We start from the raw sequence: 27,985 nt of genomic DNA, 5'->3' as shown, positions 1-27,985 counted from the left end.
TGTTAGTCTACTGGAGCATGGTGAGCCTAGGAAAGGGGTGGACCGATACACATCTTACCTCACGTCAAAAGCACTTCACTTGCCACAACGGAACGACAGGAGACGGAGGAGCCGTTGGTACAATAGGTGGACTACATCGCTTGGTGCAGTTTCGTTCGAGCGACATTGTTCCCGCATTGGCTACCTCATCCATCAAGTTATATTAGACCTACCTTCGTGAAAGGTCGTGTTTCTTTTTTCTTTTTTGAGGAACAAACGCTCCCAACATGAAGACGGGTGTGTTAGCTGTTTTGCTTCTCAGTGTAATAGCTGTGACATATGGACAGGGTAAGAAAACCTACACGTTTTATCTTTACATGTCGTGTATCAAACGTCAATCGAAGCCCAGTGGCAATATCATATTGCGATATTAATATTCTAATTTAAAGGTCAAGTCCACCCCAGAGAAATGTTGATTTGAATGAATGGAGAAAAATCAAATAAGCATTATGCTGAAAATTTCGACAAAATCGGATGTAAAATAAGAAAGTTGACATTTAAAGTTTCGCTTATTTTTCACAAAACAGTGATATGCACAACTCGGTGACATGCAAATGAGACAGTCGATGATGTCCCTCACTATTTCTTTTGTTTTGTTATTGTTTGAATCATACACTATTTCATTTTTTTTCTGATTTGACAGTAAGGACTAACTTGATTGAAACTTATAGTATTAATATTAAACAACGCTAATTGGACATGTTCAGGGAGGAATTAATCGCTTTTTTCACACAACGACAGGGAGTAAATTGCAATATTTCATGTTTCACATAATAAATTACAAAATAAATAGTGAGTGATGTCATCAGTCTCATTTGCATACCGACAAGGATGTGAATATAACTGTTTTGTGAAATTAAGCGAAACTTTCAAATGTCATAACTTTCTTATTTTACATCAGCTTTTGATGAAATTTTCAGCGTTGTGCTTTGGGATTTTTCTCTTATTAATTGAATCAACTTTTTGTTGGGGTGGACTTGTCCTTGAACAAAATGCGATGGGCACTCTCAATGATAAAATTACTTCTGACCTGTAAATTGGATTTAAGAAAGAAATATTTACGATAATGTCTAAAACATTTCGTTCATTTACAAAGAGTTCATTGATTAGTTCTGAAATTAATTATGGAAGGGATGCTGGTGGTTAAAAGAATGATAAGATTTTCTCAGTGTAGGAAAGAACATATTGTTCAAAATTAAGCATCCGGGAAAGAAGTGCATGTTCGGTTTCATTTTCAAATCTTACGTCAATAAATGCGTGACCATTCTGATTCAATTAACTCGACATTAGCCTAAATATCACTACGAACCTTGATGGCAAACATATTTCGCTCAGTTTCAATTCCTCCGCTCCGATTGGCGGGTAGTTCCGCATGTAAAACTTGACGTCAATCCCGAGAGGTATCAATAGAGATATATAGTTTGCTTCGTTTGCTTCATCAATTTTACATTCATGTACAGATTATCGATAAATTCATTAATACATGAAATTATAAAGACGTACACCTTCTGCCATTAATACAAGTAATATGCATTTAAAGAGGTTACAGAATAATAAACAATATACTTTCAATGAAAAGGGTACTAAACAATTTTGATTAGTTGCAAATGATAAAAATATAACAGATAGTAAAATTATGGGTCTAGTAGGTGCAAGGTGTTAATGTTAATAGGAAAACCGGTATATGCAATTTATTATCAATGTAAGTTAACGTGATCATGCTCTCTTGATACTCTGATGATGCAATAAAACGGAGTACAGGATATTTTTGTGTTTGGCTAAACATAATTTCAATTAAGATTTCAATTTGGAATTTCTACAATGATAATGTTTATACTTCTATAGTGTAATGTACAGTAAGTAATTGACCTTTTATTGACATTTGATTCGATAGTACCAGTACCGCTTTAACCGGTGCGGTACTTCATCAATACTTTTCATGGTCACCCATCCACGATCAGTATATAACAAAACCAAAACAAAACCTTGTTATGAATGACTTTTTTTTAGCATGTTTACTCCGACGGGTAAGAAAAAAGCAATCAGTAAACAAAACGAAGATAGGAATAGGCGGGATATAAGAAACTTGATGGAAATGTGTGTAAATTAGAACGTTCATAAAATTAATTTTATTTCCTTTCACAGAGAATGACCCATAAAGTGATGTAATTCGTTTTAAGATCATGCTCTGATAGGAAAAACTATTACTGATTTGAGAATTATCACGATTGTTGTCATAATAATGGCGCCGAATAACCGCGGTAGTATGACGGTTACAGTCATAACGGGTTAACGGAAAGTGTCTTTAACGTCATAATGTTAAGATTACTCAAGGGTTCATTACCATCCTGTCTGTGGAGAATATACAGGTAGGACTATGGTATGCCAGTGCTGTACACAGTACACAATTAAAAAAACATTAAAATATCACTTTTGTGACCAAAAATACTAATTTCCATACAGTTGTAATTTATTTTTCATTAGTAACTTGGGGTAATTTTTGTATTCACCAGGGCGCTAGAAAACTGGAATTTTGGGCATATTTTTGTGTACGCCCTTTATTGGTGGAAAGTAAATATGGAAAGTAAAAATTGGTAGTTTTTTTATTAAGAATTTTTTTTAAAGGATCAAATTAACTTAGAGCCAAATAATATGATGAATAGCTGTAATGGAACCTGACAGTGTCAAGAAATCAGGCATTTGTCCCAAAGAAAAAGAGAAAATAAGCCAAACATTGCCAACCTTATTTCACCACACAGGGAGGAGTAACATAGAACAAGGTTATAATCATAAACTTGTTCTTAGAATGAGTGTTAAGATCAGTTGAAGAACACTGGGATGAGAGCGCCTCCTTCAATGCAAATCATTCTGAGAAAGTGTTCTAATGAGGTGGATGGCGACTGACCACGCCCATTTGTGCCCCATGATATTAGATCAGGTTAATGAGAAACCTATCGGTCTAGTCACCTTTTATACTACCTCTATAATATTTATTTCCCTCGTTCATTAGTCAAATATTTACATTTCCACACCATGTAGTCCTAAATTTCATGTTCTTTTCCATTCCTTGTATTCACTTACCCATTTTGGTTTATGTTAAATGCGAATGGCAAAATAAATTTGGAAGACAAAATTTGAAACAGAATTCTTCTACAAAATGATTTTATCTATAGTGATGCGACAGTTATTTCTTACGCAAGGACTATTGAATACACTCATTATAAAACCAGCTCTTATATCGTCCTTGGATTAGGAAACGATCATAAGACATTCTTTAAGACTGCTGCTGTTGCCAATCTGGTCTGGTCTTATCGTCCCATTTTCCCCATTTAACGTTACTGGGTCGTAAAAGCAAATAAGAAAATCTGTAAATAATGCTACTTAAAACCAACTTTGCTAGCTATTTACTTTCGCTTCTTTTCGAGTTCATTGAGGACAAATATCTTTTCATAGCATTCTCTGGGCCAGATTATAACTGCATGAATTGACAACATTGTAAATGATTAGGCACATAAGTGAATGCAGAAATAGCTAGTACCGTATGCTATTTTCAATTAGCCATAAATGTACGTAAAAAAACTCCTGCATCAAAATCAATAATTTCTATGAAGGATCAATTTTTGTACAATAAGCCCATTAAGATGTTCCTCTCCCGGAAGTGTAGGTACCCCTAAACTTTCAATTTGATATATTGACAAAATGATGGGTAGAATTCTTTTCGTTCTGATTTTATAAGGACCACCTAAGTTATTGAAATTTGTAGCCAGGCATAATAAGTTATCTTGAATTAAATTCAATTCAACATGTATTTCCAAAGATAAAAGCATTAATATTTTTCTATAAGTTACAAAACAACGGAGGTAGCAACTCGGTAAGCAAAACTTTGATGAGTCACTGTCTAACAAAGTTTCGATATGATTTTCTATATTACTTCTCGTGTCATTTAATTTGACAAGTTTTTCCATATTGGTTGACCGATAATGGGTGTTATCCACGCGGAATCTTTTTCCTAGTTTTTTTTTTTTTTTTTTTTTTTATTTGACCAAAACTATTCAGTGTATACACTCCTTAAGCATATGACGATTAATATATATTCTTGGCTAGTCGTATGATGTCCATCGGATGAAGGCGGCATCATAGGTTTCATATCATGCATGTCAAATTTCTTTGCAATCTAGATGTTCAGTCATGATGTATTAGCGATATCTCTGAATGTGAAGCGCCACAGCACAGATAAGCATTATTGGGTGAAAATATCTGCTCAAAGAAAACCGAGACACGTGTTTAGGAGAAATCATGCATTCCACAATGTTCTGAGTATTGGCATTTTTTACATTCTTATCCATTTTCATCCAGCTCTGAACAAGTTACAAAAGCGTGAACTGCATGGCGCCAAAAACTGAGACGAATTCCTCCTCACTTTCACGTTACACAAAGTATAGGTGGGGTCATTAGCTCCTCGACAATTGAAATTCCTGAAGACAGAAGTTACGTAATGGTTGAATAGAGGTATTCTCTCTGTACATATGACATATAATGCATAATCCGTTTCTGGTTGAAGAAACCAGAGGGTGCAGCGTGCTTTTGAAACCGGTTCCCGAAAAGACTTAAATCAAGTAATGTATATATAATTACATGCATCTCGATCAAAACTGGCATTCACTGGTCATTTTATTCGTGTTCAATTTTGGCGGTGGTGTGCTCTCCGTTGTTTGAGAACTTGCTACCCAATAAATTAACTCCACATTCTTTGCTCAGTAACATCAGATCACTTATTTATTTACTAGAAAAATCTTATACAGGATAAAAAGATCAGCTGAATTGCAGTTTGACATCAATATCCTGATTTAACAAGGTTAAAAAACAAAGTTACAATATCATGATGCAAAAAACATATATTTTAAAAAGCAGTATCCACACTCTGATGACAAAGTGACAATTCAGCCCTCTAGGAACCTTAACAGTAATGGCACCTTGATTCAAGTTAAAATTTCACTTAAAAACAAATAGCTCTCCAAAAGGGCAGCCATGCACTCCAGAAGCACCCAAAGCGCCAAATCAGCAACAAAGAAAATTCTGCAAATACACATACTTCAATTCGTAGACGACTTTCAGGTGGCATGGACATTTCGAGGGATACCAAAATTAGCAACATGTTGGTCAGTGGTTATAAAGGGACATCTGTTACTTGAAAGCGTTTATTTTCACATGCGGCAAGGCATATTCATTAAAGGTGAAACCAATCATGAGACATAAATAAAAAAAGATTACTTTGTTCAAACGAATTGTTAAATTAAGAATCTGTAATGAATGAATACGTACATAGAAATAAACTTTCATTTTTCCCTTGACTTTCAGGTGAGTGTGACAGCGATCCGTGTGAAAATGGATCAACGTGTCAGGAAGGTGACGGTTCATACATATGCCAATGTATGATGGGATTCGACGGACAAAATTGCGAAAGGTTTACAGGTAAACTGAAATCACTTTCTATATTTAGTGGTAACAATCATGTAATTTATTTCTTTTATTCATTATCAAAATTTTATTTATTTCTATTTATCATTATTTTTTTGTGGGGAGGATATGGGGGCATTAACGTATGAATTAATCCACCATTGCTCTATTAAGACTAGTAGGAGCTAAAACGAAAAACTCTACCAGCAAAGAAGGCCAACCTAGCTGTAACCATACACGCGACATTATGAAAGGAACTGAATACGAGACTTCCCCTTATCAGCAGACCGTGATTGCAGTGCTGCATAATATGCTTATGATAGACTTTTTTGATTGATGTGACATAAACATAATGAAAGCACCAGGGAGTTTCGAAAGGTGGAGCCGAAGAATGACGCAAATTTTAAGCGTAATTTTCTTTAAAAATGACATTGTAAATATTGCACCACGGTCCATAATCAATACATTTGTTTGAGGATACCCGTTATTTTGTTACCCATCAGCCCTTTTCTATTTTATCATTAAAAAGAAGTTAATGATAGATTGGTGCTCATTTCACTTATCTAGAACAACCCAAGCAGACGTGAAATCAACTCGATACGTATAATATTCTAAACCTTACATTAACATATTGGCTTTACTCCTTGCTATATAAATCAGGTTCAAATTGTGGATACAACGTGTTTGATTCCAGCGGTATGATTGATTCACCAAACTACCCTGCCATGTACAACAATCGTGCTGATTGTCTGTACCTTGTCCGTATCAACAAGGCCCGAAGTATCACATTCACCATCGAAGACTTCATGACTGAGATCTTCAAAGGTAAGTAGAACAAGACAAAGACGGCACACGTCTTTCCTTTTAGTCTATCCTCACCTCATCTGTGTTTTGCAGTTCTGTCAGGCTATCAGGAGGACATTTTTATTAGGATTTTCTGTTTAAATATCGTTCTATCCTAACATGTTTAACTCTGATGAAAACGATTTTTTTTGTCGATCTGTTTTTCCTGAATACTTTAATGTCATCGCCAGCTGGATCCCTTACTACTACATGAATATTGCAGCCCCAACAATATTCATTATATGCGTTTTGGTGTTCCATGATGCAACATTTGTGTCGATCAGCGCAAAGATCCGATGTGATTTTTATTTTTCATGCATAATAACCTCAACCTCATATCAGTTCCCGCAGCTTTATAAGATTGATAACGACGAGGTGGGAGTCACTCTTTCCCGTTGAAGTATTAATACTATTAATCCTATCTCTCTATATCCTAGATGTTGTCGAGTATGGTGTTGGTCCTGATGCCGATTTCAACCAGGCACTTGGCGCTTTCGAAGGTAACCTGACAGCCGACAATAATATCCCTGCTCCCTTCACTGTCAATGGCGATCAGGCTTGGTTCATCTTCAGTACTGATCGTAACATCGTCAACAGGGGATTCAGAATTACATTCACATCAGGTAAGACTATACCGATCCACCATTCAGTATCCCTCAATGGGGGAAAAACTCTGATATCGTTAATGAAGAACCATGCCGGTTTGAACCATTTGCCTACTTTATTTGGTCTTTTCTATCGTTAAGAACAACATGTAGGCCTAATTTTCATCACCATTCTGTCCCGAATCTGTGTGGTCCACCAGAATGGTAAAATCTAACAAGATACATTTTAGCTGCAATTGATTTTAAATATCTGTCAAAATCATTAACACGAGGTATGGCAGTAGGTAGCGTATTCCGAATACACACTGAATTACACTCACTTTCTTCAAATAACTAATGAAAACAAATTGAACATAAATGAAAGACAACCATCCTAAAAATCGGGTGTGTAATATTGTTTATAGTTGCTAAACTTATATAAATGCAAATAAAGGAGCTATCAAACTGTTAATAGAGAGAAAAAAACCTTTGCAAAACTAGAATGTTTGCCCCTCCTAGAATTTAAACAATACTTAGAATCCATCAAAACAATGCCTATCTCTTCTTGTACAGGGGTAAGTTATTCCTCCGTTTTGGGGCTGTAGACTAACGAATTCTTTCATTTGATTTTTACAGACGGAGATGATTGTGATCCTAACTTTTGTCAGAATGGTGCCGCCTGTACAGATTTGGTGAACGATTATGAGTGTACATGTCCTCCAGGATTTACCGGAGACAACTGCGAAATTGGTAAGCTCAGCCACCAGAACAGTGGAGAAAATAAAAACTATTACACCAGTGTTAGATAGCTATCTTGCACTTTTGTTTATTCAAACTCCGTTGTGTTTGCTTTATCCAAACTGATGTTCTGTACAACGTATATTTCCACGGTTTAGTGAAAGAAGTGTAAAAAGCACCGAGCTTTCGAATGCATGTTTTGAAAAAAGTATTTCTTTAACTTGTTTCATTTATTCGCAATATTTTCAGTAAGTTTAAATCATATATTATACAAGACCCCCTGTTGATAAGGGGTTTCAATAAACAACAATCTATTCTTTATGAAGTGAAGACGTGACTTGAGGCATTTTTCATATCACATTTCTATTTAATGTTTCCTCGGGTAACTTTTAATACAGACATGTATCCCCTTACGTCCTTCCGCGTTATCAAAATGATGTAGACTCTTTAATGCGCTCTCTAATTAAAAAAATTTTTTTTTAGATTATGATGGATGATATTTACCCATTCCCTTGCAGATATTGACGAATGCGCCAGTGATCCCTGTCAGAACGGTGGTACTTGTATCGATGGAATCAACGGCTACGTGTGTAACTGTGTTCCAGGTTTCGACGGCGACAACTGTGAAAACAGTAAGCCTGTTTTTATTAGAATATGATAAAGCTTACTACTTGATCGAATGGGCTTAGACTTTGGGTTATTTTAGGGCGATGCTACTGTACTCAATCCTTGACCATAGGAAATCTTGAAAAGCAATGCCGGCGATTTTAATCCACGTATGTTATAAGCTACTCAAAATCCTTACATTTGATCGGCTGAGAGCAAATCAACAGTTGAAAATCACTAACAACATATTCTTCATGAAGTGCTCTCCATGTCATTAGCAACAGGAACTAATGTTGGATCCCTCTTCAACACCTTGCTAACAACACTACGTATCTATTTATCATGTTATTAAACGGCTTTAAACGACTTTCAAGAAATGCTTGGTTTGGTTTTATTTACCTATGAAAAATCACAATACAAAATCTATTGCACAAGATTAAACACTTTAAAATGTACGGATGGATCACTTTATTGAGAGCCACCGATATAACGGCTCTGTGCTTCATATAAAATATGCAGTGAAGAAACTGTTTACCATGATAGTTACTGGGTGAAATATCAAATTGCACTTTTTTAAATTTTTTTTAAATTTAGCAAACCGTGTTTCGTCTGAGAACAACCCTCAACGTTACCAAAAACATTAAAAAAATCATATCCGGTTCATTTGCGTATTGTATATGGAAGTTAGCACCTGCATCAATATAAAAAAAACATGGATAAGCTTTAGATAAAGAGGCTTTGCTAATGGAAGGGTTCGTGATTTGATTGAAAACAATGTCATATTCATAGGAGTCAAGCTGCTCCATGCTCACCTTACTATTGGTTGTTTTCATTTACCTATACAGATATCAACGAATGCGCAAGCAACCCCTGTCTGAACGGAGGTACATGTGTTGATGGCATTAACCAGTTCGAGTGTACATGTTTACCCGGATTTACTGGCGTCCGCTGTGAAATCAGTAAGTAAAATCACTACCAACCCATCCTTGAAACTCTACAGCGACGACGTAAAAGCAATCAAGTGTGGTAAAATATTTCGATCATGCCTTTATTAGTTATTTTTTCAGCCACCCTCCCCGGAACTCGAGTTGGTAGATTTCTACGGTGTAGTAAATGTATTTGCTTTCATTTATAACTTATTGATATTTTAGGAATTCCAGATATTCCATAAAAAATAGCCAGCATAATAAATTATCAGTGTTGCATCATGCAGACAGACTTAAGTGGACAATCGACACCCGTTACATAGATAACATTCCGCAATATTGACATATGTTTATGTTCATGAAATGAATACCCATTAACAGATAACTGTTCCTTTTCCTCGCAGATATTGACGAATGTGCAAGTGATCCTTGCCAGAATGGTGGTGTTTGTGTCGATGGCATCAATGGATACACCTGCTCATGTCCTCTCGGATTCACTGGAGATAACTGTGAAATCAGTAAGTGCACCCTTGACTTGCAACTTCATAAAAATATGTACGTCCAACCCCTTCTATGTCGGGCCGTCATGAAGTTTTCTCTCTCTGATTTCTTGTTCAAAGGACAAAGCAAGACTTAAAAAAAATGGGGGTAGGACGTTAAAAAAGGATGATTATTTTATGGAATTGCCCTTAGTTTAAATGGTTGAGTTACATTCTTCTACCCCATTCTTTATTTTGACAATATAGACATGTAAATGCATGTCATTCATAAATATCCTTCAGACCAAACAAAGGAACATGCTTATGGCCTATTTTTATATAATAGATGACGCTTTCACGAGACCTCAAACTATATCCAGCACACTTGCCATGAGCATTTGCTTGACGCTTTGCACGCGTGATTTATTGCTGACCAAATGTGTTTTATGAGACCAGGGTAAATTACCCCCCCCCCTCCCACACAAACACACACATTTCCCAGATTACATAGGCACAGACTTGCATATGAATGCTGACGGGAAATGTTATGACGCCGAATCTCGTTTTGATTATTAACCAGATATTGACGAATGTGCCAGCGACCCCTGTCTTAATGGAGGAACATGTGTGGACCTTATCAACGCTTACATGTGTAACTGTGCTCCCGGTTGGACCGGTCCTACCTGTGCTGACAGTAAGTTACCCCGCTCAAACTTTAAAAATTTGATTGTATTAAAAAAAGCTTTCACTCCAAGGTAGTAAAATATGATCAACATTCCCACTATGGAAATATTCTAATCATTTTACTCAATTATAAATGTAGGAAATGGTATGCAACGCGAAGTTACAATGAGCGCTTTAGGATTATATAGACATGAGTAATGAAGCATCGGGTTATTCTGAAAGAGATATGATATTTCGATTCATTTCTGAAATTGTATTTTTGAGAGAAATGTGATCAGGAGCCAATCAAACAAAGCGGATATATCTCGACGAAAGGTGTTTGAATCGATTATCAGAACAGCCAATTAATTCTAAATGACAATAGTTGATTATGTACTTTCATTTTTTTTCATTTCTACATTGTATGGCCACATCTTCATAAAATATTTAACCAATTTGCCTCTATGTTCATGTAACATTCTGAAATAACCTTGCGTTGTCCCCTTTCGTCCTCAGACATTGACGAGTGTGCTAGCGATCCCTGTCAGAATGGTGGTCAGTGTATAGATGGTGTCAACGGATACATGTGTAACTGCCAACCAGGATACACAGGAACCCACTGCGAAACTGGTATTTTTCTTTCTTATTTTACTTTGTTCTCGACGTAGATATTACTTGGATATTAATAACATTCACCCTTACATGTATATTTTTAATTGTATTTCTGTGTCGAGCCATAATGTCATGCAATCACTTTCTCATCGCAACATTTAGGGTACAAGTGACGCACATTTCTTTGAATGACCATTGGCCATACCTAAAGATTTCACTACGAGGGGTTTAACACAAGAAAAAGAAAACAATGAGGACAGAGAAAGAATAGAGAATGGACAATCGTGTTGAGAGGGGACCATGGATTTTGCCCATTCTAAACATAAATATATAAACCACTGTTTCACTCCCAAATAAACTGTTCTGGATTTCGTCTTACAAAGTGTTACAATTGCTCCAATCAATCGCAACTCTATGGAAATCCATCAATGTCATAATTTTTTTTCTTTCGGAAATTTGCTCATTGTCCTTTGAAAACAAATAGAATACTGAATTGTCAAGAAAACAGTGAACATATGACTATACGTCATTTCTAGAAAATATATTGAACAAACATGCATTATAGATGACGTTGCTGGCTTTCCATAGTTGTGATTGATCGGATCAAATGCAACGTTTTGTAAGACTGCCCCTGGATTTCGTCTCTGGGCCCTTTCATACACATTCCTCTGAGAAATGCATTTTTTTATAACACCCAACAGACATCGACGAGTGTGCAAGCGACCCTTGTCAAAACGGAGGTACCTGTGTGGATGGGGTTAATGGATACGTCTGCAACTGTGCCCCTGGTTATGATGGAGATAATTGCGAGAACAGTAAGGAAATATTGTTCATTTACTTTGAAATTATTCACGGTATTGATTTATTAGGAATATAACAGTTTCTGGCACTTTATTTTCCATATGTGCAATTTAAGAACACATAATGTAAAATTGGTGACAACCATTTGTTATTGTTGATTGTAAATAGATATTTTGAAAGGGTTTGCGTTTAGTTGCTACATAAACGTTACATAATCAGGTGGGTACGTGTTTGCGAAATAAATATCGGATAATATAGTGAGTTTTCTGTCCTGTGACTCACTATACAGTGAAGAGGAAATAGGTATAGATGAAAGTTCAATTGATATACCTTATACATATTTATATTCAAACGAAAATATCTTGTTACCAATTTTACTTTCTGTTCATTACTAGATATTGATGAATGCGCCAGTCGTCCCTGTCAGAATGGTGGTGTCTGCGTTGATGGTGTGAATGGATTCATCTGCAACTGCGCTGCTGGCTACACTGGAGTGCTTTGTGAAACCGGTAACGTACAATGTCTATGAAATATATCTCTCCTATTCGGGTTGATCAAGTACGTTCAAAGGGTCTGAATGTCACCAACAGGAAATGACATTTGATGCAATTGATGCATATCACTATTGTTCCTTTGGAATAAAATGAAATCGTGGCAGATAATGTAATGGGGTATGAATTACACAAATATTTAATTCTTATTGTGGGTAAATCTGCATTATCGAAAGAGTAAAACCGAACGAACCAATGAAACTATGTGAACTACTATTAAATAACAACGCATTTACTGATATCACAACGGATATAACTTATTTTATAGTGCATTTTATTCTGCATTCCTTTATTAATTTCCATGTCTGTTTGCATAAGAAACACATTTAATCATCCTTTCTTCAATACACGTAGTCTTGTAGCTAATTCTTCGCTAATTTTCTAAAACCTATATGTTCTACCATCGTAGCTTTGTTTCTGTCCACATCGTAGTCTACTAACAATTTCGTTTTTTTTTTGTCTTCGTTTCTTTCACAGTGCGGTATATCTTATACCACACTTTAATCTTTTATGGGCGAACATGGGAATTGACACCTATTCTTGAATGAGTATCTAATGCATCGCAAAGCGTGACGCTCTTGCTAGTATCCGTCTTGCACCCATCTTATACCATCACGTGTTGACGTTACAGCAGTAATTCGTGTCTCGTCTGTACCCAGTCTGTACACCATCTGAAACGTATCTATCAATTTGCACAGGCGCACATCGAGGTGATTGTTGTGAGTGGGTTTGAATTTTGAGGGTGTGTGGTTGTGTGTGCTTTCGGTGTAGGGCGGTGTCTGCTGTGGGTGTTACATAAATTGAATGCTGTATAACGTGATGAGAATTGATTTTTGTATTAAGGACACGATGTTAAAAAAATAGCCTGAATGATGGTAGTTGGCTAGGTATTTGATATGGAGTCCACTTCGTATTTCTTCCTTTGAAACCCAGCTTCTATATAACAAAAGAATCCTTTATAGAATATTCTAAATATAGGGGTTTGGATTCAAACTGTCTCTAACTAAACCTTTTCCCCAACCAGTACTGGTATGTATTAGCAGGAAATCTAATCTAGAGCCCAATCTATTCTCTCTGGTGTCGGAAGGTGTCACCTATATAAGACAGGAGTGATGGCACACTATGAAAGGTACGACCTCTAGTTCTGTATTTTTAATGCAAATCATATTGTAATGGAAATTATGGATTGATTAAACCAATTCGTAATTGGCTGAAAATAAATAAGAACAGATAGAGTTTGTAATATCTTGCTTTTATAGTTTTAAAGGGGCAGTGGTGAAATAAGGATAATCCTTAAATTCTATCTGGATGAGTTTCATCTACATTCATCTTCCGCCAATTTTGTCAGACGTTATAAATATCTAAAGCTTCAATTGATTGGGTTGGCTGGCTGTTACTCTGGTCACTATCGGATAACAAATGTGTCATAAATGATAACTTGAATGAAACGTCTTCTGAAATATTTTTTGTAAGATCAGTAATGTATCAAACATTACACTCAAAGAGTTATCTGGCATTTTATGTCAAGTTGATATTGATTGCAGTATTGTTCTTTTATGGAAACCTGAAAATTGATCCAACTGGAAAATATCTTTGAAATTACATACAAATAATTATTTTCAGGTTCTGGAATATTATTTGACTTGTAAATTGGTGCTATATCTATATGTGATCATTTGAAGTAACGTGCCATTGTGACGCTTAACAATGATTTACCACGCAGAGCTAACGAGCTGTGACTCCGACCCTTGCCAAAATGGTGCAACTTGTACTGTGGATTCAAATGATAACTATTCCTGTGCTTGTGCGTCTGGCTTCCGAGGACTTAACTGTGAAGTTGGTGAGCTATGAAATATTTCCTTCATTTTTTTTATTCCAATATGACTCTTGTTTAGGCGTATTTGTTAACATTGAACATGTTATTACTCATTATTCAGCAATGAACCCGTGACCCAATCTTTAACTTGCGCATATATCTTTATTTTCTTTGCGGACGCTTTCACTTCTTTGCGGGATGTTTTTTTTTATTTATTTTGTCTATCTGCTGAGATCTCATCTATTGTGAAAGTGTTTAACTTGCATGATATTAGGAAATTAGACATCTATCAGCCCAGTGGTTTTTTTCCATATCACATGAATCATGTATACATAAGTAGAAAGCAAAGTTTATTCCATGAACATCTTAGCTACTGCTGTGTCAACATTGTACTTACCATGACAATGTAGCCATATCTTTGAAATCTAGAATTCATCCTATGCCTCTTTTCTCATCTTATTTCTTTGTCATTTTATAATCTACATGTAATTCTGTTTTAAATGAGTTAAACATAACTTTGTCACTGCCGCATCTTTTTGTCAGAATGAAATCTTAACCGACTGATTGCATAACAATTTGTACGCAGATACAAACGAATGCCTTTCGAACCCATGCCTTAACGGTGCAACCTGCAGCGATCTCCCAGATGGATATCAGTGTACCTGCGCACCTGGATACGAAGGGGTGCGTTGTGAAATCGGTGAGCCATTAGACCCACTTTGGCCAGTATTCTGAAGTAGGTTTGATAAAAACTCTGGTCTAAAGTCGTGATTTGACTGGATAGCAAATTGTGCCAAAATCATTACAGTAGAGGTTAATGGAACAAGCCCATTTGACACTCAAATAATTCTTAACTGCCTTGGAAGGAAGAGGAAGTATAGTAGAGCACAGTAAACATATAGCATACAATGTTAACAATTTCTTTTAAAAAAATTGGCTTCCCATTCTAGCACAGAGTTGTCTAAGTTAAACCCGACTTAGAATATGAGCCACTCTCAATTATTGCGTTCTATTTTGATAATCGAAAGTATGCTCTTTGGCCATGTGTTTTCATTTCGCTCATTTTTTCTGAGAAATGCGCACCTATCGGGATAAAATTACTAGAAGTCATATGATGAGATAATTGTTCTCTCTACACAAAAATATGCATTGCCGAAATGATATAACAAATCGTAATCATTTTAGATGGCATGGAAAATGAAGGGAGTTGTACCTTTGAATACCACCACATACTTTCTTAAAATTCCATAGATTTCATACCATTTCAAAAATTACTCAAGATATTTCCTTCAGATAAATAGAAACATATGAACTCTTTTTTTTTATTTCTTATTTTCCATTATTGTACACAATCAAAGCTAAAATGTGAATATATTTAACTTCATATACCTGCTTCATTGTATATAGACAAAAAAAACTTACATTTCTAAAACCTTTATACCAACTTTAAAACGATTTAATGAAAGTAGTGCAATACTCAATAGTATTATACAATGCCTACTCCTTCTATAGCCCTCGCCCATTCTTGTCTCAAGATTTCGATTGCCAATGAGCTCGTATCTAATTTTCTAAGAAACATTGTATGAAAGCACCATTCCATTACTAATTGTGTAAGAATATATATATTTTTTCTTCCAGATATAAACGAATGTGCTTCTATTCCGTGTGCTAATGGAGCAACATGCGTGGAGGCAATCGGTTCATACACGTGCACATGTCCGCAAGGGTTCACAGGAGTGCGGTGTGAAACAGGTAGCACCATGAAACCCTTAATGACATTGCTATATCCAAATCACAACTTGTATCTAATGCTCTAAAGCAATGCGTTTCGAGTATGCTTCATTATTTCCTTTGCGCTTAACGGTGTAGAATGGGTGAAAAGGTGATCCCTTCCAAAGTTAACAGCTATTTGCCCTGTCAAATTTGTTACCAGTTTGTAATATGTGGAGAATGTAGACCATTTTTTTTCAGAAGTGCAATATATATCTTATGGCCTAATTTACCACACTCCACGTATGCAATAAACAGTGACATGAAATTCAGATATTTTGTCGTATTTTTTTACTCTGCCAGTTTACACTTGGAAAAAATTTTTTGCCTTAAATATCCCACCGGATCTTCAGATTAGGTTTAAATGTGTGTACATATATTTATAGACACAGGCCGACCTACAAAAACTAGAGGCATTTCCCTTTATTTGAACTAAATAGTTAAATTAAAGTTTTAGATATGACCCTGTTTGCTCGAAGAGTGTGAATACTTGATATTGATGAATGTCTTCCTGAATGTGTGTGTATGCAGCTTGTAGTGACCCGGTTTGTGTTCATCTCTTTTTTTTGTATGGAAGTGAATGTTGTGTTGTGCCGTGTGCCTCTGTTTAAGATCACACTAATCACACCTTGCTTAGTGAGGTACAGTTTTGGAGGACATTTTATTTTGTATACGATATCACGCAAACGTTCATTTAGATTAGTTGGGAAAAGGTTTTCCCTTCACCTTAATAATACAAACTGATAAAGTTATGAAATGGGTAGCAATATTTATAAATAAAAAATCAAATCATGGGACTATTTAAACTCGATATATCTCTCTTTTGCAAACAAACAAAGGGATATCACACAATGGAGCAGTAGTGGTAACTTCCTAAATCGTTCAAAATGTTTTAAATAGAATAACCTTTTCATTCCTTCAAAGATGCACCTCTGTTCACACTAACTCATCTTCATTATGATTTACCTTGATCTGTGATCACTATACTCCTCCAATCTATTGCTTGTATGTTGTAAATATAAATGTTCACGTTCCTTGAATGTTTTGTAAAACCTATTAAACCTTCGAGATCTACGAATCGACCATTCATTTCACCACCCTCACGAATAATATCTTTACTAGTATTTGTTAAATGCAACCTTGATGCTAGTTGTTATCTTGTGCCTTAATTATATATTCATGTCTTCTTGGCTTTCTATTTAGATATCGATGAATGTGCAAGCGTGCCCTGTCAGAACGGTGGTACATGCACGGATCAAGTGAACGGATACATCTGCTCATGCGCACCGGGTTTCGAAGGAACAAACTGCGAGACAGGTAAGGATTGATTATACTGAATTCGAAGGTTTTTCGCGATGGACTTCTATTTATTTCAAATATAGTGATATCGAAGTGTCCATACAAACACCCATATCAGTTTATTCAATAACCTCTTTTTCTTTGCCCTAGATGTTGAATTTAGACAATGGTAACATACATGTGACAAACTGTGTCCTTTTGAACTAATATGAGAAGAAAGATAGTCCCTGTAATCGTCGTTTATGAGCTGGGTATGAGCGGAGACTGGATGAGGATCCTAACTCTTGGAATATGGATTTATTTTCACTCTGTAGATACCGATGAATGTGCTTCATTCCCCTGCCAGAATGGTGCCACATGCACAGATCAGGTCAACGGATATGTATGTACATGCCCTCCAGGCTATACAGGAACGCACTGCGAAACTGGTAAGATAGCCTTCCAGATGTGAAACAGAATAACGTTTTTTCATATATGAAACAGAATAACGTTTTTTCAGATATGAAAGAGAATAACGTTTTTTCAGATACGAAAAGAAAAAGGTTGGGGGTCCTCACAAATATAGGTGTCCTGTTTAGATTTGCTGCTAATAAAATGGATGATTTATGGAAGATTGTATTAATGCTGGTTGTTATTTGAGAAAAGCCATGATGGGGGATTTGAAACTAGGACCTTCACATTATTTCATATCAAAACTGATTATATACATGTATATTTCCTCCATTCTTAAAGATCGTTACATCCCGAAGAGGTGAGGTTAAGTTGAACTTGGGAGAACCCGCCAGGGAACGATTAGTTTGCTATATAGTGTCCACGTTTTATCACACAACTTAGTATGTACTAATGCTTGGTTGTATCCTTAGCTCCCCCTTTTACAATTATCATTGATTTTCATTTAAGATAGCAAAACAGTAAAGAATGCTATTTTCGCAGCATTGTCAACAGATCAGGGAGTCTCATGGCATTTATTATCAGTGTGACATTCAAATTCATTGCCTTGGTGATCCGGTAAATAGTATATCACTGTTGGGAGTTCACACTTCTTTTGATCCCCGCATTTCCTTTGTTTCAGATATTGACGAATGTGCCTCAGCTCCTTGTCAAAATGGTGGTACGTGTGTCGACCAAGTCAATGGATATGTATGCCAGTGCGCGCCCGGCTACTTTGGCGTGAATTGTGAAACAGGTAATTGTGCAGTCCCAAGTAAAAGACTTATTGATTTGTTTGTATTTAAAAATGGAACCATTAAAAGCTTCCAGTGATAAAGAACGAAGCGCTTTCTTCGAAAAATATAAATACCAATCATGTGCATTTAACATGGGTCATGTAATTTGGTTACCGAAATCTTAAAGTCCCCCCACCCCAAAAAAAGTTTTATGTCAGGAAAATATAACCGTTCTAACTGGTGAACTTTCATTCCAACGGGTTTATACTTAAAATCAGGATGTTGATTTCAAGAATTTTGGAAGTATTGGCAGATGCGTTGAGGTGTCGTGGTGGGCGTGGGGAATTGATAAATCCAGGCTTCGATCCGCAATGGGTTCAAATCCCACCACCACCACTCGCGTATGTTTGGCAAAACGTTTATCTAAATTTGCCACTTCCATCCACAGTGGTTTGGTAAATGGTTAAATGGTAAGACGTGGTTAATGGAATGCTCTAGCAGGAACGGTGGGGAATGAAAGTTGATTTTTGATCCCTTTTCTAAAATCGAATCGATTAACTGCCTCTATTTGATAGATCGCGATGAGTGTGCCTCTGCTCCCTGTCTGAATGGAGGTGGTTGTACAGATGTCGTCAATGGATACGTTTGCACTTGCCTACCTGGATGGGAAGGAACCAACTGTGAAATTAGTGAGTGCCCTTTCTTCCGTTTTATCTCATCACACGTACCTCCAACTAGTGTAAAAGTGGGCGGAGCTAAATCGGCCTTTCGCGCCTCGCAACCTTTTAACATCGTTATACTCTTCAAAATATCTGCGATCAATCCTTAAATCCAATGGAACTGTTGAAATTTAGTAAGGCTATTAATTTTTCAGTTACATTGACTATCGGTGAACAAACATACCGAATTTAACAGCAAGTGTGGGTACGAATTCAAATTTTCACTCCTTTCGACAAGTGATACAAAAAGCAAAATTTCAGAAAAATATCGCTTAAATTTGATATAACATTTCAAAATCCTTATTTTCTATATCTAACTATTAAAAAAAAAATGTTAGTACATTTTAAATATTTACTCGAACTGTTGGTAGATTTCGTGCTCCATTTTTTTTTTTGGGGGGGGGGATGGCAGGCCCTCGAAATTAGGTAGATTTTTGTTATTTTTACAAGGGAAAATCGTTCGTTCAGAACTACTCTTAGCGTGCGCAGACAGGCTGACCGCTGTGTCTGTAGGTCCGAATTATTCAGTCCCATGCTGTTGTAAGTTTGTATAGTTCACGTACCTTTTCCCCTTGCGATTACCACTGCAGTTTTAGTGTTTCATTTTGATTTTTAATCTGTTAAATTAAGTTTATCGATATTCATAAACGCTGGGAATATACATTTCACATACATGATTTCATTTTCGAGAGTTACTATTTCTTTCCTGAATTACCAAAAGTCAAATTTTGGTTGACTGTCTAGTTAAAAAAATTATGATATTGTCAAGGTTTGTGGAATATTGCTTTCCCCAATGTCAGTAACTCACTGTACTCCCCTGCCGCTTCCACAAATGTGAAACAGACCCCCATGATTTGTTAAATTCAAGCAATAGCAATGTTTACTGATATCACTGACATTTTGGAGAGTGAGCAAAACGATCCTAACAGGCGTTGCTCACAAGTTTGCAAGGCGAGAATGCCTTAAATGGCGCGCTCCACTGAGTTGATACATTGGCTAGCCCATAGGCGGTTAAACTACGTGCCCAGCTGACTTGTTTATCTCAATCCACGCGTTCGAATTCGAATAATTGAAAGAGGTAAACGGCAATAACCAACAATGAAGCACCAATATTGCAATCAATGTCAAAGATTAAAATCATTGGACCTGTTTATGAAACGTAGGGGACGCCGTACTAGAGAGATTAATGAAATGGCAATATTTTACGAGTTTGAGAAAGTGACGTTGTATTGTAAATGAATAAAGTAATATTTACTTGCAGGATTGCCCTAGCTTTATTTTGTATTACTTTACATTTTCCAACATTAATGCGAACTACATGAAGTGACCAGTAAAATCGTTTGATTGAACCAAAGGTATTATGCTGCATCTAAGCACAAATCTAGAAATCATGCGCCCATAAAGCATTTAAGAAAGAATTTTCGCGTGGATGGTATCTAACATGTGTATCAAAAAAAATCATAATCGTAAACAAACGTTTTCATTTCCAGACACCGATGAGTGTGCGAGCGACCCCTGTCAAAACGGTGGTCAATGTATTGACCAGGTCAATGGTTACCTCTGCTTCTGCCTTCCTGGATTCTCTGGCACTCACTGCGAAACTGGTAAGTATTATCATACACAATTGCCATGAATTATTTCTCAAATTCATTAGTGACATCATACTCTTAATGGAGATTACTTTGACAATAAGAGCCAAAAGCATATACAGGCTTGAATTTTTTAATAAAATATTCTACTAGTATCCCTAAGCATTTTCTTTTAGTCAACAACCAATTTTACAAGCGCCCATGATTTATTGTATTAACGTATTTAATGGAAAACATTTTTTATCTCTAGATATTGACGAGTGTGCAAGTACCCCATGTCTTAACGGTGGACAGTGTCTCAACAGAATTAACCTCTACGAGTGTGTATGTGCTCCTGGCTACACCGGTGTCAACTGTCAAATCAGTAAGCAGACAAAACCACACGACAAAGCTACAAAAAGGCTGCACTAGAAGGGGGTGAAGAAAATATCTACATTCCCCCTATTTTCATCGATATCCTTGCCCGATTTTTACCTTGGTTCTTTTGGAAGACACTGATTATTTTATTATTAAGCTGGCCACTCCCTTAGAACCCCAAACTGATCTGCTGATCGAAATCGCCACAGCAGTTAACTTCTCTCCTATTTTGCCCTTCTACGTGTTAATGACAAATTGAAGTTAACATGATTGTACATTTCTTTATTCCATCTCAAATAATTTTAATATTCAAATTTTACCCCAGTATGTACCAATACTATGTCAACATTCCCTATGATAAAAGGCAAACGCTTGATTATTTTTGTTTGAATTATGAAACTTGAACCCACTTACAATATAGTACTTCATTTGATTAGAAGATTGAAATCAATAGATTCATATTGAATATAGCATGTGCAAATTTGACGAACCTTTGGGAAACCAGGAAAGTTCAACGGCATCGAGCCGTCCTCCATAGTGAGTTCAAACAACTATTTTAAAGTATGATTATTTTGCGGGACGATGTAGAGCTTTAATAGAAAAACGAGCGACCATAGAACCTTCTTATCGTTTCTTGTATTTTTATTTCTACAGATATTGATGAATGCGAGTCAGATCCTTGTGAAAATGGCGGAACGTGTTTCGATGGAGTTAACGGCTACACATGTAATTGCGCACCAGGTTACACCGGCGCAAATTGCGAAACTGGTAAGACACCACCCCGACTCCCGATTTAACTTGAATAAATATGGACAAAACTGACATTTTGATAAATCAAAGGACAAGTGTATGTCCATGTATATGCAAAATCATTTTTGATCGTAATTCTGCGTGTTATCCATCACATCTGTTTTGAAAGACTTTGAAAGACTTAAATGTTTTTTAGGCTTATCTAAATGAGGGAACAAGTTCAGAAATAACAATACATTAATAATGAAACTGGCAACAATAACGGTGGAATTAATAATGAAATAGATGATGAGATAGTTATAGTTGAATATGAATCAGACACGGACGATTATAATCGTGTAAATGATGTAATAATTCCCCCTTTTACAGAAATCGACGAGTGTGCATCAGCGCCTTGCTTGAACGGAGGAACTTGCGTTGAGATGGTTAACGGATACACTTGTCAGTGTGCAGCAGGATATACTGGGGTTATCTGCCAGACTGGTAACGTATTCTCTAAATACGAATTGGAAATGGAAACTTGAATTTTAACGTAACACACAAAAACACTAGCTTTTATCATTGGAATCCTGATAAATCATCAGCAGATTGACTTTAGGAACTTGTTTCGAACGGCAAATGTGCCACCAGTTGCACGTATATCACCGTATCCTTAATAACGTTTGAAAATTAAGCATTTAAGTTATATGCAGCGGTTGATGATGTGTGGTGCAAAAGTGTATATTGATTGGATGTGGATGCTTGTTTGAATGTGTGAATCTTAGGATGAACGTATGAGCTATTCATTATTGGTGAAGCTGACCAAAAAGGACCATTCACTTTCAAGTCGCCCTCATTGTAGAACATTTGAGTTCTTCACTTGTCATATGGGAAAGATGGCACTGTTATTCAGTGGTTAGCATTTTATGTGAAACGATTAAAAGTCATTAACCAGAGTAACACCTGTGTTTTACGTGGAAGTCGAAACGTATCGTGAGTCATCTTGTGTCTTCTGTAACGCACATGTTCTTGTCCTTGGTATTTTGTTCAGACCTTCAATTCGGCGTAACAAGCTAATGATGTCATTGTCAATGTCAATTGTAAACTTCTTGTTATATAGCATGTTTTTTTCCGATTACTATTTATTGGTACTTTTAAAGAGCGAAAATCGGCTTGTCAAGCCATGTATATTAGCAAAATAATGTAAGACAATTGCTCTTTTCCTATTCTAATTCGTTCTAATTCTAATTCGTTTGTGGAATTTTCGTGAAATAACGATAATTGCCATATTAGATATGGAGGTCATTTTCAAAGAAAGACTATTCATTTTTTCTCCACATTATATTATCAAATACGAAGTGCATGTAATACTTTAAAAAATGATATACAAGTTTAGAAAACCCCAAAATTCAGTAAGTTTGATGTGCCTGGATCCATACCCTGGATATAAAATACTCGACAATATTGCCTTTCGCTTTTGATTACTTCACTCATATTGTGTTTACCATTTGTCAATAATATGATTGTGAATGTGTATGTGTATTTGTGCATTTTCATGATTGCCTGTTAGTTCAGCGTAACTTTTCTTATATTAACTGCTAATTCAGTTTAATCATTGTTCAAATGAAAAAATAGAAATTTGATATAAAAATGCCATGCCGATTCTTTTGCAGGAGAAGACAGCCTGCGTGCTGTGTGCGAGGAACGGCACGCACCTATTGTATTATGCTGTTTTTCGTAAAAGTCCATATTGTTCATATTGCCCGTCTTTGGGATGGGATGTGCTAAGGGAACCAAATGTTGAAGATTGCACCCTATCAGGGTAGTATCGGACATTTACTTATTTGCTTCTTGCGTTTATTCCTCAGATATTGACGAATGTGCCAGCGACCCTTGCCAGAATGGCGGTGCTTGTACCGATATGGTTAATGGATATCTTTGTACCTGTGTACCCGGATTCACTGGCAGTGACTGTGAGATCAGTAAGTAGTTTGTAACTTCAAACAAATAAATATTAACTTTTTCGAGTATCACCAAGCCCTAAGTCATAGAGTAAGAACATTTTCAAAGAAAGACTTTATTAAATATTTATCCTCAAAGCATATAAGTATATGGACATCATACTTGCACAGAATACGCAATGTCAACAAGCTTGATGTGACTTGATCTTTCAGATATATAATCAAATATATGATAAATGTATTTGTTATTTGCATGTGCATATTTCTATCTTCGGATATTACAATTTCCTTTATAACCGATGAAAAGATAGCCTTATAAACACCTAGCTGAATAGATAACATTTATGATATAAACTAACACAAGCAGATAGAGTAACGAAATTTCACAAGATGAAAGTTGAGAAAAGTGTGGATGATGGATTAAGTCGGTCAACCTTTAAGAACAGCTTTAAAATCAGACGGAGACGTTGTTTCATGATTGTGAGTTGGTGCGTGTTAGGAGTGATGCAGAGATTACTTTGACTAGATAGAGAACGGTGGAAACGATTGGGTGCCCTTTTAGAATAGCACGTGCTATTTTGAAGCTTATAGATTTCCATAGTCCCTTAGATTTATAATATTTCTTTGTTTCAGACATCGACGAGTGTGCAAGCGATCCCTGCCAGAATGGTGGAACCTGTGTGGATGGTGTCAATGGTTTTGTCTGCCAGTGCCCTCCGAACTACTCCGGGACTTATTGCGAGATATGTAAGTTAAAGCCATCTAGGTTTGAAATTGTTAAAAAAAGTCTCATTTGCCGTTTCCCTAAATTTTGTACAGGCTTCGAATGCCATGGTATTTCCAGCTTCATTTTTAACTATATCTACTCAACTTTAATTTTGTTCAAGGGTTCATTGATGCATTTTTTGTTATCTTAACAATTACTTACAAAACCGAACATATGTATTTTCAATTCTTAATGCATTTTCACTACGTGACCCGTGTTATTTCCCTATTCCTCATTCTATTCTGGTAGCACTTGATGCATGCAGGAGTTTGCCATGTCAGAATGGCGCTACATGCGTAAATGTTGGAGCTAACTATATTTGCGAATGCCCTGTCGGATTTGCCGGACAAAACTGTGAAATTGGTAAGTAGATATCACACGGGTTAATCCCAGCAGGGTTGCTGTACGAAAAGTTAAATTAAAAGGTGCAACGTTCTCGAAGAGTTGCCATTGGTTGGAATAAAATAAAATATAATTTCCTGATCCTAATTCTATTTCTGACTGAACTGACCCCCAGAAGACCTACTTGAAATTTTGAAAACCTTGATTATGTAGTATATGTGAAATGCAAAAGTATCCTTTTAGGAGGCTAATTCACATGTAGGGAATGTAAAGAATTTGTACGTAGTGCTTGATTATGGCATTGCCCCAATAAAGTAATAGATTGTATATTTACGATATCAACACACGTTTTATCTTGCAGATATCAACGAGTGTGCCAGTCTTCCATGCCAGAATGGTGGTGTTTGTATTGATGGCATTGCCATGTACACATGTCAGTGCCCCCTCGGATACGCTGGTGTCAACTGTGAAGAAGGTAATTGATGACCACAAATGTTATCATAAACCCACGATAAAAAAAATCTGATTTCTTAAAGAGGGAGAAAACCATTTAAAAGGGAACATAAATGCAAAGAAAAATAAGCGAAGTGTAGAAACGAGTTCTGGGTTGTTTAACACTATTTCACTCATGTTGTCAAATTGACAAAAAAAGATTGACTTCACCAATAGTCATCTTGCCCCCCCCCCCCCATATTCCCGACCCCCACCCTATCAACATACCTTTGACTGGCCGCCTGTCCCTTATCGATCAGGATTTAGAAGTTGGTTAATGTCGTGATTAAATCGGTGTTGACCGATGCCTTACACCAAAATTATAATTACTGTTTTTGTTTTTCAGTTGGTTTCTGTGATTTGGAAGGTGTATGGTACAACGAGTGCAACGATCAGATCACGATTACAAAGACATCCACAGGCATGATGCTTGGAGATTACATGACGGCCAACGAACGTGAACTTGGATACGCAGGTAAATACCTCTTATAACAGTTGGTGAGGGGGTAGATCCGGATAAGGACTAGGGTGTTGTCTCCTGGACGTTGCAAAATAAGCATGGCCTAAATATTGGAAACAACCCAGGTATTCTCGAGTATTCAATCACCAGATGAGTTTTATGTCACATCAAGTTGCTTGGTCAAAAAAAGGTTCCCTGTATATTCCAGGATTCGAATTTTAGGTGTAACTTTGCAGCATAGTTGGAATGTCTTCTGAAGAAAATGAATTGAGCAAGATGTTACCTGTAAAAGGTTTTGATCATGGAGATATAAAACTGATTTTTTTTTATTATAGACGTATTCTTTGATTATTTACTTCGGTGCCCAATCTGTGTTGTCACCATCGGAAAGATGGGACCCAGGTTTGGAGCTCTTGTAATTTTCCCATTCTTTGTTTTTATTTCAATTTTTATAGTTGTGCCTAAATATCCACTATAGAAAGACAAATCATATTCGGGTTATTTTACAAAATAGCATCCTTTTGATTATTAATTTTTTTTAACATCTGAGGAGTCACTGTTCATAAAGAATGATTTTTGTCCTAGCCTTGGCATTTGTAATGTGCTGGTTAATTCGCAATGTTTTCATTTTAGCCCCAACCGTCGTGGTCGGATACGCGAGCAACAACTACGACTTCCCATCATTCGGTTTTACGGTAGTCCGTGATAACGGTCAATCAACTACCAGCTGGACCGGCCAATGCCATTTATGTGATGGAGAGGAGGTTCTGTACACCACTTGGATCAATACAAACATGGTCAGCACATGCCAGGAAATCAAGAAATCAAATATGTGAGTGTATTTATTCGTTTTATTCCCTTTTTTATCGTTCGTCCGTCCATCTATCTATCCATCCATCTATCCATCCATCTATCCGTCCATCTATCCATCCATCCATCCATCCATCTATCCATCCATCCATCCATCCATGCGTTCGTATCTTGGTTTATAATTCATGTACATGTCGTCATCTATTCGCTTAAGCATCTATTCACCCATTCAATTTCCATTCCATTCCACTGTACCTATGTTTCTGAAGAAAAATGGCCAGAACAATATTTCCGACAAAGAAAAAAATAACCGCAACCATTCTCATTGAACGGATGGCCGTACGCAATGAGGGGGGGGGGGGGGGTGGCAAGATATATTTCCCCAGAAATGTTGAAAGTTAACACGTTTTTAGTGAAAATTTTCACAAAATTCAGCAAAATTGTGCCCAAAATCCTATACAAAAACAGCAAAATCCGGTTGCTTTACTCCCTTGCTTTCGAGATTCTTCAAATATTAGTTATACATCCTGCCCCCCCCCGAAAAAAATGCATTCACAATGATATGTATAAATTGCGAAATTTAACAAAAGTGATAAAGAAATGTTCACGCCTCATTAGCAATATAAATGTGTTCTGTGTAATAGTATTGTTTTAACAAATTTACAAATTATCTTTAACAAATATTTATTTTTGCAGGGTTGGACAAGACAAATGGACTCGTTATGAACAGAGTATTGCACCTCAGCCTGATATGTAGGAGCAGCGTCTTTATCCAGAACATGTGTTGTAAATTTGTTTGAAAAGTACTAATATCTTTTATCGAAACCTATGCACTTAAAAGAAAACTTCTGAAACGATATAAACTAAAACGTATATTATCGTTATATCATCGCTAGGAAATTATATTCTTCAACATAGCATTTTTGCTGTATAAAAGATTTTTTTACAATATCTTGTGAAGAATAATTAATCAAAGAATGAAATTCGATATTGCAATTGTAATTGTCGCTGGGAAAGTCTATTTTTAAACATTGACATTTTTGCTATATGAAATATTTTTAAAATATCTTGAGAATAATGATCAATGACAAAACTTTTCGTATTTAAATCACTTCGTCACATCCAGATTTTTTTCTTTGAATTTTCATTCTTTAATTTGAAAATAGTTTTACTTATTCTTATTCCATCCTATACATCTAACATACTGTCTGTTTGTATTTTAGTTTTTCATATATGTATATATATCGATTTTATAGTGTCAACGTACCATCTAAAATAAATTTGATCATGTTTTATAAAAGTATGACGTCGAAAATAAAATATGTGAATGTCTGATTATATACACTGCTTGTTTCTATACTTTTATTGTGTTTTTAATAAAATGCTGCGATGATCAAACATTGATGCAAT

General features: G+C 36.2%; 1 protein-coding gene across 6 annotated transcripts; it reads left to right on the top strand.

Annotated features, from left to right (window-relative positions):
- Positions 1-8: 8 nt before the first annotated feature.
- LOC121423180 (fibropellin-1) lies at positions 9-27,979 on the top strand. Of its 6 annotated transcripts, XM_041618490.1 has the most exons (30): positions 9-327; positions 5,398-5,511; positions 6,157-6,321; positions 6,777-6,962; positions 7,560-7,673; positions 8,180-8,293; positions 9,113-9,226; positions 9,598-9,711; positions 10,253-10,366; positions 10,852-10,965; positions 11,649-11,762; positions 12,144-12,257; positions 14,023-14,139; positions 14,702-14,815; positions 15,754-15,867; positions 17,089-17,202; positions 17,499-17,612; positions 18,257-18,370; positions 18,926-19,039; positions 20,560-20,673; positions 20,909-21,022; positions 21,670-21,783; positions 22,135-22,248; positions 23,613-23,726; positions 24,339-24,452; positions 24,721-24,834; positions 25,175-25,288; positions 25,652-25,780; positions 26,399-26,597; positions 27,272-27,979. In XM_041618490.1, exons 1-30 carry the CDS (start codon positions 267-269, stop codon positions 27,330-27,332), a joined length of 3,540 nt encoding a protein of 1,179 aa, XP_041474424.1. In that variant the 5' UTR covers positions 9-266; the 3' UTR covers positions 27,333-27,979. The 6 variants fall into 6 exon arrangements, with proteins under 6 accessions (XP_041474424.1, XP_041474425.1, XP_041474427.1 ...); XM_041618491.1 differs by lacking the exon at positions 9,598-9,711; XM_041618493.1 differs by lacking the exon at positions 14,023-14,139.
- The last annotated feature ends 6 nt before the right edge of the window (positions 27,980-27,985 follow it).

The sequence above is a fragment of the Lytechinus variegatus genome, chromosome 10, assembly GCF_018143015.1.
Source record: "Lytechinus variegatus isolate NC3 chromosome 10, Lvar_3.0, whole genome shotgun sequence".
Taxonomy (NCBI): Eukaryota; Metazoa; Echinodermata; class Echinoidea; order Temnopleuroida; family Toxopneustidae; genus Lytechinus; species Lytechinus variegatus.
This window is presented reverse-complemented; position numbering and strand designations above follow the sequence as displayed.